Here is a 12953-nt window from a genome sequence, read left to right on the forward strand (position 1 = left end):
TCTGCCCTTTGGAGCCTCTTACGTTGCATGCAGCGTTTATAAATGACGTCAGGTGGCATTTTTTACAGCCCCTCTGGCCAGAGGCCCCTGATCTCTCTGCTTCTTTCTTTCCCTCTCTGGCCTGTGACTGGTCTACTTTCAGCATCTTCAGTGTTTGTAACTATGTATCTTACTTCAGATTCAGTCCGTGGCCATCACCTTTAGGCTTTCCAGGCAGTTTTTGAAGCGACAGGTCTGAGTCACTATTAATGGAGGAATCCCACCTTCGGACCCCCCACCCCCTTCCCAGCGCATCCCTGGCGCCTGGCACATGCCGCGTACAGGTGGGTGTCCAGCCCAGAGCTGTTGACTAAAGAAGGAAGGAAGGCATGAAGGGTCTTGTGACACTTTTGTTTATTACGTGGGTAACCACACCGACCAAGAATCCTGCCTGACCTTCATTCCACAGGGAACTTCCAGAGCTTTCTGTACCCTGTAGATGTGTGAATATCCACAGTCAGCAATCTAGTGACAGGACAGGTGACCTGAAAAGAGATGAAGGAACTGGCCCCAAACCAGTGACACATTCAGGAGGTAGCAGTAAGCTCAGAGTGTGGTGTCAGGACACCCAGCCCCAGTCTTGGGGGGAGCAGAGCAAGCCTGCCTGAGAGCCTGGAAGAGGCAAAGCCGTGTCGTGGATGCTGCGTGAGGGACAGACGCCGGGAGCCTGGGGACACCCTCTGCTGAGGCCCCTGATGGCCAGAACAGATGGGGGTGGGGTGGGCAGCAATGTTATGGAGGACTAGACTGAGCCGTGAATTCTGTTTACGTGAAAAATAAAATGGCACCGAAATGATCATTAGACAAGGTTGGGATTATGGACAAAGGAGTGAGGACCAGGTCACTGTGTGCTCTTTGCAAAGATTCTGTTTATAATTCGGATTTTTTTTTTCCTGAGCACATTGAGTGACAGCTTAAAGCATCCCATGTTATTGGAGCCTGCAGGTCAGTGCAAGGAAGTGGGAAAGGGACCAGTGGAGACCGGCGTGCAGGGACTACATTCTTCGTCTTTTGAGGGAGAAAATGTACACTTAGAAAGTTTTGACTTACTTCAAGCCGAACGACAGGGCCAAAGTCAGTCTGAGAGCTAACTGCTACAGTGTCGCACACCCAGAGATGGACGCGCTCTTCGCTGCTGTGACATATTACAGTGTCACAAACAGTCCTCCAGCAGCGGACACGCAGGAAAGATGAATAAGACAATTTCAAGACACATTTATGAGGTGGTTCTATCTGCATTGATTAGCAATTAGTGAGAACAATAGATAAAGTACCAGAAAAGTAAATCGACTTCAGTTAAATTACACCCAGAACATGAAATTTCATCCATTAAAAACTGGTCAAGGAAGCCGTAGCCGTGATTGAGGTGCAAAGAACCGTGCAGCCCCTGATCATTTATATGCCTATCAATTCTAAGCCAGTGTTAACTTGAAAAGGGCATCAGAAATAAAAACAGGACAGTTTTATCAATCGCAATAATTAAACACAAATGTGAAGATTTTCTGTAAGTCCCAGCTTCTATGAAACACGTACAGATATCAAACCCCTAACATTCTTGAAAATGAGACTTTCTACATGGAAACACTAGCCGGGAGCCTGTTCTCCGTTACTCCAAGTGGGAAATCTACAATGAGGTACACACCCGCCTAAAACCCCAGTACATTCCCTAAATCACAGTAAAGACCCACATGTAAGGAACAGATTGTCATGTTTGGATATAAAATACTTGAAACATTGTTTCCTGGTCCCTGAAAGTGGATATGGTTGTTAGCAAACAGGCACTTTATTTGTAGTAACACAGCCTCACCCAACATCTGCAACACACATAGGCACACACAGATACACACGGACACACACACACACGACACACACACACAGATAAATACATATACACACCCAGGCACATACAGACACACACAGACACATACACAGACATGCAGACATGCACGGACACACACAGAGACGCACACAGACGTACCCTCATAGACACGCGTGCAGGCATGCATGCGTGGTGACCCCACCCTCGGTCACTGCAGATGCCTCGTTGCCATCAGGATGGAGGTCACTTCCGTTACAGAGCACCGTTCTCACTGTTGGACTGCGGCAGAGTGCCCGGATCAGCCTGGGAGACAGGATGCCGTCCTGGACCTGAAGAGGCCACAGACGTCCCGTCCCCATGAGGAGTGGGTGTGGCCGGGGCCGCTGACTCTATAGATCCCCGACTGGGAAGAAGCCCGGTTTCATTTGTCTGGTTTCTGGGCGCAACCAGAGCTGGCCTCGCCACATGACCCAGTGATGCGCCAGGGCTCGGTCCCCTCAGCTGGACAATGGGGCGATGATTCTTCATCCTCAGGTTGTCGTCTGAGACGACACCAGGCCGGCGGGGCAGCAGACCTAAGCCCATCGGGATCCTGACCTGGGGCACCCAGGGAGCTTGTCTCGCTTGGGTCCTGAGCTGCGCAGGACACGGGCTCCGGTGTGCAGTGGAGTAGAGGCCGGGCAGCCGTAGTAACAGAGGTTCCGGAGCCCTGAGGCTCCCGGGCCTGGGGCTGGCGCACATCTTCTGAGGTGACCTGGGCAGGCCGGGTGGCCCCCTCCGGGCATAGGCCGTGGGCTGTATTCTAGCTACAGCGAGAGGCAGCGGCCGAACAGCGAGCCAGCCCTGCTGTGCTGGACGCGGCCCTGATTTCAGCTCCCAGGCTGTGGGTAGCCGCAGGCTGCACGCGTCCTGTGTCCCTCTGCCCGCACTTACGGCCTTTCCATCCCCACCTACCCCACCCCATCCAGGCCAGGAAGCCGCAGGACGTCCACTTCTGCACGTAAGAACACCTCCTTTTCTACAATTAGCATGGCTTTTATCACATTTGGTACATTTGTAAATAAAAGTGAAGATCAAAAGCTATGTCTCTCCAAATACAAAGTCAGAGAAAAGGTGGGAATAAATGAAGAAAACAGCGAATGCGTCCTTGTCCTTCCCACGTGCTGAAACCACACATCAACGGCGTGTAAGCTCTTCCTCTTCTGGTGGTCTGGGATATTCTTGTTCACATCTAGGGCACTCACGGCGGTTAATAGAAAATAGAACAAACTTAAAGCCCCATATTTACTTACATGAAGATTAAATGGGTTTAGTAGGTGAGGAAACCCCACGTACATTGTATGTAGACATCAGGGAGCACTGTGTGCAGTTATTTATGATTCACAAGTCACCGCATGTTTACTGAGCCCCGGCACAGAGCACAGCTTGAGGTCGTGTGTAGTCCAGCACTTTCCCCACAGACAGTGTCTGTGGTTGTCAAAGAGTTCGACAGGGACTGAGTACTGTGTTTTATATAATTTAAAAAGTGCATTTTCTTAAAAGAAAAAGAAAACAAGACATGCTTTTTCCAAGTAAGTCCATAATCTGCATCACTGCCATTCACCACAATAATCAGTTTGTTTTCCGAAGTTCACTCCCAGTGATAAACGATCTTAGTCACAGAGACGCTTTTCCTAACGCTGGAAGAATGCCATCTGAGAGGCCAGCGGTGGGAAAGGCTACAGCTGTGAAGCTGACTCGGCGTCACCCCAGAGCCTGCCAGGTGTTTCCAGGCTTGTTCTTTCAGTGGACGCTGTTCTCAGTGCCGACGGTGACTCGGTCTCCATGCAGATTCTGGGCAGAGAATGAACAAGAGAAACCCCCAAGAACAAGGTCCCTTCTTCCAAGCAGCCTCTCGGGATCGCTTCCTGCCTTTTGCGGTCCTCGCGCCCCGTCCTTCACAGCTGGAGGTCTTTCTCATGACATCACTCTGACACCAGCCCTCTATCCCCTCTTCCTCTTCTAAGGACCTTGTGGTCACACTGGGGTACCGGGAGGGCCCCCCACCTTAGGGTCAGCTGAGTAGCAAGCTGATGCCCCCCGCTCTGCCCGCCGCCGCGCCATGCCATGGAACCCCATGCGGTCACAGCTTCCGGGAGTCGGGATGTGCCGTCGTGAGCACGACCCCCTCACGCAGTGCGCCCCTACCCCATTCCTCTGCACATGGGGGGCGCTGGCTGAGATGGTGGGGTCCCAGAGCCAGTGGATGGTAGGAGCAGGGCTCTCCAGTTGCCCCTCCCCACACTGAGGAAACCTCTCTGCCACTCAGGTTCTTGCTGGGCTTGAGTAAGGCCAGCTGCTCCCCACATTCTAGTTTGTCTCCTGTCCCCGGTGGTCGGGGACGCTTCTTGAGAACATACTCTAGGGCTGACCCTCTTCTCAGGGTCACTCACCAAGTCCGCACAGTGTCCAGCCGCCAGGCTCAGGGGGGCGCATGAAAGTTTCCAGCCGCAGTTGGTGAGAGCAGCGGGGGCCGGGCTCTCACCACCTGGCCTGACGCCCGGGTCCCCACGTGGTCCCTGCGGCCACCCTCCCTCGCCGTGGCAGCGTCTGTCAGTGGAATCAACGCCATGCCCCATGGACTGGCTCACGCTTTCCTTTTGCTTTGCAGGAGCTCAAAGCAGAGTGTCCAGGACAAGCGGAGCCTCAGCCTGGAGGGCGACGTGCTGGCCGAGGCCCTTCAGCGCTACCTGCCCTACCTGGAGGCCCTGTCCCAGGCCGCCGTCCCTGATGTGCTCCCCGGGCTGAAGCCGGACAGGCCGCCGGCCCAGGTGATCCTCAGAGCCCCTCTCTGGTCTGGGGTGTGTCTGCCGCTGCTGGGGGCTTCCTCCGGGCACACACAGGGAACGTTTCCTATGGCTGTGGCATCACTGGGCTTTTCTCCTGTGTCTCGGGCTAGCGGGGGGCGGGGGGAGCTGGGGAGAGACAGGGTGCGTCTCCACCCTTTCGGGAGGACCTGCGCTTACCACCTGGACCCGGGACCCGGCTGCGGGGTCCACTGTGAGGCAGGACAGCAGGAAGTCGGTGGGCACAGGGTGAGCAGCCATCCTGGTTGCCCGAGACTGTCCTGGTGTCGGCACTGAGGTCCTGTGTCCCAGGGCGGCTCTCCTTACGCAGCCTGCCCTCGGGGCGCCCCGTGTGCGGCAGCTGTCAGGTCCTCAGTGCAGGTTCATTCTGTACCAAGGCCAGTCTGCTCTAGAGCCATCCAGGACTCGAACGAAGCCCATTGAAAAGAACAGTTTATAGAAACGATGAGAAATCTCATAACTTTCTAGATGGGAAAGTACGCATGATTTTATGACAACCGGTTAAACCAGAGTTGCCAGCTTTTGACTAGCCTAGAAGAGACGGGTCTAGAAGTGGTGTCCAGGGCCAGAGGCCCTCATGCACCTTGAGGGTGGACTTGGGGAGAGCATGGAAGTCCGGGTGCTCTGGGCACGTGGGGTGTTCGGCAGCCACATTCACGCTTCTTTCTGTGGAAGGTTATTTCCGCCGATGGAATTTGACCATTTTAAGCCTGATGCCGTGCTGGAAGATGGATGAAAGCCCGGGACGCTTAGCTCCTCTCACACCCCCCAGATTCATCCCAAGGCGGCCGGCCCTGGGACACCGGGGGAGCGATTTGGGCCACGCCTTCACTCGCTCTCCTGTCACTTCAGCCAGCTCTGGGCTGGATGGTGGGTGGCACACACGTGGTGGCCGTGCGGGGTGGCTGAGCTCGGTTAGCTCCCTGGACCAAGAGTGGCCTGAAGCCAGCTGGAGGGGCCTGAGTGGGCCCCTGACTCCGCCACGCTCGCCTGCTGTCCGCGCCCGCGAGACGCGGGAATTAGGAATGAGCTGCAGCGACTGTAGGGACTTGTGGATGGCGGGGTCTTTGAGCCTCCGGGAGGTGCAGTGGTGACGCAGGTGAGCCGCCGACACGGCTCCGGGGGCAGATGTGCTGCTCTTCCGGCTGCGCTCGGGCCCTCACACGGACCCAGGGAGCTTAGCGCAGAGCCCTTCCAGCCCTGACTCGTGCACACGGTGGGCCCAGCCCTGCGCGTGTTCTCCAGGCGCCTTCCCCACTGGAGGAGAAAGGTGACTGCTGTCTTTGCCAGGACCGTGCATTCCTCCCGGAGCTGTACCCTCGGCACTGGGCTGCCTCGGACAGGAGTGATCACATCCCGACCTGCCCTCCCTTCTAGGAAACATTGATGGGGAAACAAAATGGCTGTCCCTGGTCTTGTCCAGCGTTCCGTCAGCAACGGCCACCGCCCATCAAGTTTGCCCTCCGTAATCTTTAAAACTCCCACCCGGTGGAATGACCACACCTCGTGGTCCGGCTGGACCGTGCCGGTTTGTGCCTGCTGCCCCGTCAAAATTACCAGCAAGCCCCTTTTCCCTCTCAGAAATGTCCAGTTTGAATGATGAATCCTGTGGTCACCTCACCACACGGCTGTTTCAGCGTGACAGTCACAGGATTATTCGAGAATGAGCACCTGGTGGCACTTTGGCTTAGGTGTTTTTATCCTGTGTTAAGAGGGATGCTTCTCAATATTTAAAAATGCATGAAAACCTGGAACTCATTATTTTCTCTGTCCAGGGTTTAAATGAGGAGAAGGCTCTTCATCATCCCTGTAATAGACTGAGACAGGATAAGGTCCAAGGAGCTCTTCGGGCAGACTTTTGCCCGGGATTTGGGCAGTGTTTTCTGATCGCCTCCGCTCTCGGGTGATGAAGTATTTCAGTTGGAAATGCAAGCTTTCTACACTGATGATCTTTCAAGGTGCAACAATTTGCAGTGAATTCGTTTATGAATCAGCTTTTCCATGTATGTGTCATCAAAAACCTAGCTGTCATAGACAGAGGGATGCTGTGAACTTACCATCTTTAGAGGTTTAGTATAAGTACTTCCTGAAAGAAGCCAGAGGGTGTAAACTCACACTCCCCTTAGACAGAACCGCCCGGCCCCGAGCCCTGATGCACAGCTGTGCTCTTACCGTCACCAAATCAATGCAGTTACTGCTTCTGCATTGTCAGTGGTGGAAACCAGCTCCCACTTTTATCAACCACAGTAGGGCTGGTTCATTACAGAAAACATTGCAGGTCCCAGTTTATTCTATGCCTTGGAGGAGGTTTAAACCGAAATTCATCATTTGGAAATACCATGAATTGACCGATTTATTTGGAATCCTTGTTTTACGCATTTTTATTGTGCAAGAAGCTGTGCTGGGTGCTGGGACTTTACATTCCTGCCCTCAGGATTTTACAGTCTCACTGAATGAGGGAGACACAGAGATACATTTAAAAGCAGAGCAGGTGCTGTAATGGAGGGAAGGCTGAACTCGAACCAGGTAGGCACGTGGGGTCAAGGGCCTCCCAGGGGCTGGGCGTTGGAAGAGCAACCAGAAGTCGGCAGCTGAAGATGCTCAGATGAGCTCAAAGTGCAGCATGTCAAGAAGTCCCCCTGGTCTACCGCGGGAATAAGGAATAAGCCAAGTGAGCTACTAAACCGTAGCCTTCAAAGACAAAAACAAAACCCAGAAAGCTAGGACACAAAGAAACCTGAATGAACTAATTCAGAAAGGGATGAGCTCATTCTAGGGGCGAGAAGACCACCGCTGCTTTCCCACAGGCAGGAACCGCAGCGGGGAGAGGAAGCAGGTGGCCTAGGGTTTAAGGACTGTTGGCAGCGGAGCCTGGCGCAAGGGTAGAGCCCAGAGGCAGGCTGCACAGAGCACTGAGTGCTGGAGATAGGACACTGGAGGGTGGGAGAGGGGGACAAGGACCGAGAGATGTCCTTCCAAGGAACTCCAGGCCTTTCTGAGCACACCTCAGCCCTCCAAAGGGTTGGGATGAGGCTGCATGGTGGAGAAAGGTCTGTGAATAGCATGCAGAAAGCCAGGAAAAGAAGTCTTCAGCGACTCACAACGGTACTGGGCTGTGAATCAGAGAGAGCTCCCCTGGTTCAGAAAACCGGCAGCTGTCTGCAGAGCATGAAGCAATCCTCAGGGTCGCACTAGGGCTTGGATCTGAGCCCGGCTGAAGAAAGGGCCCCAGTCCTGCCCTCAACATCACTGTAGTCAGTAGTGACTGAATGTGACCGCCTCTGCAACAGAATCCACACCACCTTCAATGACAGATTTCATGGACTCAGCCGCCACATCAGCAGGCTGAGAAAAGAAGGGACCCTCCGCTTTCTAGGGTTAAATGTCATTTACTTCATCCTCCTTTACTCTTAAACAAAATTTCCAGCGTACAGTAACAAAGCGGGAGACACATGAAGGAACAAGAAGATGTCGCTCTTGGTCAAGAGAGTAAAGAGGCGATAGGAGAAGATCCAGGTATGACTCATTCGTTGGGATTATTGGAAAAGGATATCTTAATAATTAGGATAAATACGTTAAAGGATTGAGTGGGCAAGGTGGAAAAGCATAAACGAGCAAGTGGAAAATTGTAGCAGAGAGATGGGAAGGGTGAAAAAGAGCCAAGTGGAAATGCTGCAAGCTAAAGTAATGAGATCAGAAGTAAAGAATTCATTGGAGGAGCTTAATGATAGGCTAGAGAGAGTAGAGGGAAGAGTCAGTGAATTTCAGGTCAGCTCAATTGAAATGATCAAAAGTGAAACAAAAAGGACATATTGTAGGGCTTCCCTGGTGGCGCAGTGGTTAAGAATCTGCCGGCCAACGCAGGGGACGCGGGTTCAAGCTCTGGCCCGGGAAGATCCCACACGCCGCGGAGCAGCTAAGCCCATGTGCCACAACTACTGAGCCTGCGCTCTAGAGCCCTGAGCCACAACTACTGAGCCTGTGCACCACAACTACTGAAACCCGCACACCTAGAGCCCGTGCTCCGCAACAAGAGAAGCCACCGCAATGAGAAGCCCGCACACCGCAACGAAGAGTAGCCCCCACTCGCCGCAGCTATAGAAAGCCTGCACGCAGCAACGAAGACCCAACGCAGTCAAAAATTAAAAAATAAATTTATTTTAAAAAAGATTATATTGTAAAAAAGAGTGCAAAATGGAACAAAACATCCAAGATACATGGTGCAATTTCAAATAACTCTAACTCAAGTATAATTGGAATCCTAGAAGGGAAAGAGAAAGAGAATGAGGCAGAAGAAATATTTAAAGAAATAATGGCTGGGTTTTTCCAAAATTGACAAAACTTATCAAAACATAGATCCAAGAAACTTAGTGAACCTCAAGCAAGATAAATACAAATCTAGGCATATCATAGTCAAATTGGGGGAAAACCAAAGATAAAGAGGAAATCTTAAAGGTATCCTCAGGGGAAAAAGACCCCTTACATCTAGGGGAATGATTATAAGAATGAAGTCTTACTTCTCATTAGGAGACCATAAAACAATGGAAGAACATCTTTAAAGTACTGAAAAGGAAAAAAAGACCAAACAAATCCTGTCAATTTAGACTTTTATATTGTTCAAAACTGTAGGTGAAACAGGAAGAATCTGTGTCTGGAAGACTCATACTCCAGAAATGCTAAAGGAAGTTCTTTAGCTTAAAGAAAAATGATATCATATAGAAGCCAATATCTACAAAGGGGATGAAAAGAACCAGAAATGGTAAATTTGCAAGTAAATATAAAAGATACACACACATAACATATATGAATTTTTGGATAAAAGCTATTGGATATTTGAAGCAAAATAATAAAAATGTATTTGTGGGGTTTTTAGCTTACGTGGAAGAAAACTACATGACAACAGGACCACAAAGAGTAGGTAGGAACACTGGAATTATACTGTTGTAACTTTTTGTTGATTTGTGAAGTTCTGTGACATTATTTGAAGGTAGACTGTGATAAATTAGACACATTATAATTTTTACAGCGACCATTTTAAAAATAGGTATTACTGAAGGTCAATTCAGAGATAGAATGGAATGCTAAAAATGCTTCATTTGTCCATAGGAAGGAAAGCAAGGAGGGAGAGAGGAAGAAAGATCAGATGGGTTGGATATAAAGCAAATATCAAGAAAGTAGAGTTAAATCCATCCATACCAATAATTATACTAAATACAAACGGGTTAAGCCCTTCAAATAAAAAGCAGAGATGTTCAATCTGAATAAGAATTAAAAAACAAGCTTCAACTATATTCTACTAAAGCCATCGCACATGAAATAGACATATATAGGTTGAAGCAAAAGTATGGAAAATATACACAATGGAATCTCTAAATATAAGAAAACTGGTGTGACTGTATTGATATTAATCAACGTACACTTCAAGACAAATAGTATTATTAGATATAGAGACTTTTTTAATGAGTAAATGGTCAATTCATTAAGATGACATAGAAATCTTTTTATGAACCTAATGTCAGAGCCTCAAATACATAAAGCAAAAATATGAAACTATTAAAGAGAAATGTACAAGTCCACAATCATTTTTAGAGATTTCAACTTTCCTCTCTCAGTAACTGATTGTACAAACAGATTAAATATCAGTAAGGATACGGAAGATTTGAACAACACCATCAACCAACATAACCTAATTGATATTTATAGAACGATACACCTAAAACCCGCTGAACACACATTATTTTCAAGTACACATAGAGTATTTCCCAAGATGGGTCATGTGCTGAGACAGAAAGTAAGTCTCAACAAATGTCAAAGGATCAAAATCATCCAGAGAAAGATATTAAAAGAAGAGAAAACTCAGATGATTATCTCAGAAATACAGAAACAAAATTTCTAGACAAATCAAATCCAACAATATAATACATCATGATCAAGGGAGATTTATTCCAGAAATGCAGGGCTGGTTACATCTGAAGATTAATCAGTACAACCTACCATATTAACAAGGAAGAGAAAAGCTATACGATAGTCTCAAAAGTAAAAGCACTTGACAAAAGCCAACATCATGATGGACCTACAGCTGACACCGTACTGAATGCGGAAGAATGAGTGCTTTCTGCTTCAGATCTGGAACTCCACAAGGATGTCTGCTTTTACCTCTTCTGTGCAACGTTGCCCTGGAGGGCCTAGCTCATGCAGTAAAGCAAGCAAAAGGAATGCGAGGCATCCAGATTACGTGATCGTCTTTGAAGAAAATTTGGTGGAATCTACAAAAAAGCTACTCAGACGAATAAGCGAGTGTGGAAATGCTGTGGAATGCAGAGTAGATACACAAACATCAATTGTATTTCTATATACCAGCAACAATTAGGTATTGGAATTATAAAAATATCATTCGTAATAGCATCAAATATTATGAAACAACTAGACGTAATCTAACAAAAATATGTGTAAGGCTTTAAACGTTGAAAATTTTGAAACGTTGAGAGTAATTAAAGAAGACCTACATTCGTGGAGATATACACCATGACCACGTGTGGGAGGACTCAGCAGTGCTAGGGTGGCAACTTCCCCCAAACTGTCCTATAGACGTGACACCTCTGTTTACAGAGGGAAACCGAGGCTGAGAAAGACAGAGTGAAATGTTCACTTTCAGATGCTTAATTGGTGGTAGAGCTGAAATCAGGGCCCTGGAATTCTTGTTCAACTTTTTCATGTTTGTTTTTTAAGCCAAAAAGAAGGTCCCCAAGTTGCCTTCTTGGAAGCCAGTTGAGCACAGTTCTGCGTTTTCCGTCAGCCAGCCTGCAGGATGGGCCTGCTTCTCTGTGGCACTGCCTGAAGCCAGGCCTGGGGCCACATCCAGCTCTGCTTCTACTCACCAGAGATCCTGTCTCCTTACCCACAAAATGAGGAGTCTGCAGACACCAAAATGTCATGTCTGTTGAGAGGGTCAAAAAGAAGTAAAAACGCATGAAGCCAAAGAATGGCCTGGCGCTGGCACTCAGAACACACCACCCACGTGGGATGGTTATCCTGAGGTCCTCCGGGTGGACGCTGCAGGCAGCTGACCTGCAACCCACGCCTCGTGCTCACCCGGGCTGGACAGAAGGGCGGACTGCAGCTCTGCCTCAGTCCATTCCCTTTACCTCTGCGGGCATGAGGGTGTGGGGTGCAGCTGCTGCAAAGGACAAAGTGCAAAGCGGGAGGAGCGCCCAGTGAAGCAGAGGTGACGCAGCGAGAAGGTAGTGCCACGGGGAGACGAGAACCAACGCGCGTCCTGTCGTCGGCCGTCTCTGTGGACTAGTTCCAAGCTGTGTAATGGGGCATCGTTTGCAGATATCCATAACTTCACACCCACGCTTTGTACTGCTGTCAACTTCCTGCAAAATTCATTGATCCTGTGGTTTAGAACTTAACACCTCTTCAACCTCAGATTTTGTGAACCCTAGAAACTGGGGACTGATTTTTCTAACTGATAGTTCTGTATGTGAGCAGCAGATAGCGTAGCTGTCGTGGTCAAAGGTAGACCAGTGTGAGGCTCCTCTGAATGCAGGAAGGTTTTTGTCCTGGGGACAGTGCTGTCAGTAAGAATGACACCTCCAGTCTACTGCCCCTGAACGTGGGCGGGTCGCTGAGAGCCTGAACAGGACTGAGCACTGACAACCTTCCCACTGTGTGGAGACAGAGACAGAACAGCTTGCCAGAATTACCCTCTACGGCCCGAGCCCAGAAAGGCAGAGCAGCCTAACCCCAACTCTCCATTAATGAGCCGGAGGTGAGGGTTGCTGAGACCCACCTCCAGCTCCCCAATCTTGCCGCCTCCAACGGCATCACGGGGCCATCTCATTAGGAAGCCTGTGGACAGCCCCACCACCGTGTGCTCTGTCACGCCGGCAGCAAGTGTGTCTTGATCAATGTGCTTGTCAACGCTGCCTTCGGGCTGTGAGACACACCGGAGGAAATGTTTGCTCTGTGGTCGAAAGATGGCTCAATTTGGGTTTCCTAATTTGTTCTGGATCCTTGGCACGAGAGAATATTTGATGAGCACAGTGACTAATGTATAGACAAAAGTCTCATCCACTCAGTGTTCGCTGGCAAGTGGGACTCGGAGGGCCTGCAGTCGGAGCTCATAATTGTGCAATCTGGGACTGGGCAGGTGCATCTCCATGAGAGGAAGGGGCCCTGACTTTCAGCTCTAGTGCCCAGGCCCTGGCACGGCTGGGAGCCACGCAGGCAGGGGATGTGATGCA

General features: G+C 49.8%; 1 protein-coding gene across 2 annotated transcripts in view; it reads left to right on the forward strand.

Moving 5' to 3' along the window:
* Positions 1-12953, forward strand: part of PTPRN2 (protein tyrosine phosphatase receptor type N2) — a 687992-nt gene that overhangs the window by 232993 nt on the left and 442046 nt on the right. For both annotated transcript variants that reach the window (XM_027101365.1, XM_027101366.1), the window contains exon 5: positions 4509-4668. In XM_027101365.1, the coding sequence (XP_026957166.1) occupies positions 4509-4668 (160 nt within the window). The remainder of the gene's footprint in view (positions 1-4508; positions 4669-12953) is intronic.

This window comes from Aethalodelphis obliquidens, unplaced genomic scaffold (assembly GCF_003676395.1).
Source record: "Aethalodelphis obliquidens isolate GAN/ISIS:26980383/991018 unplaced genomic scaffold, ASM367639v1 scaffold5, whole genome shotgun sequence".
Classification (NCBI taxonomy): Eukaryota; Metazoa; Chordata; class Mammalia; order Artiodactyla; family Delphinidae; genus Aethalodelphis; species Aethalodelphis obliquidens.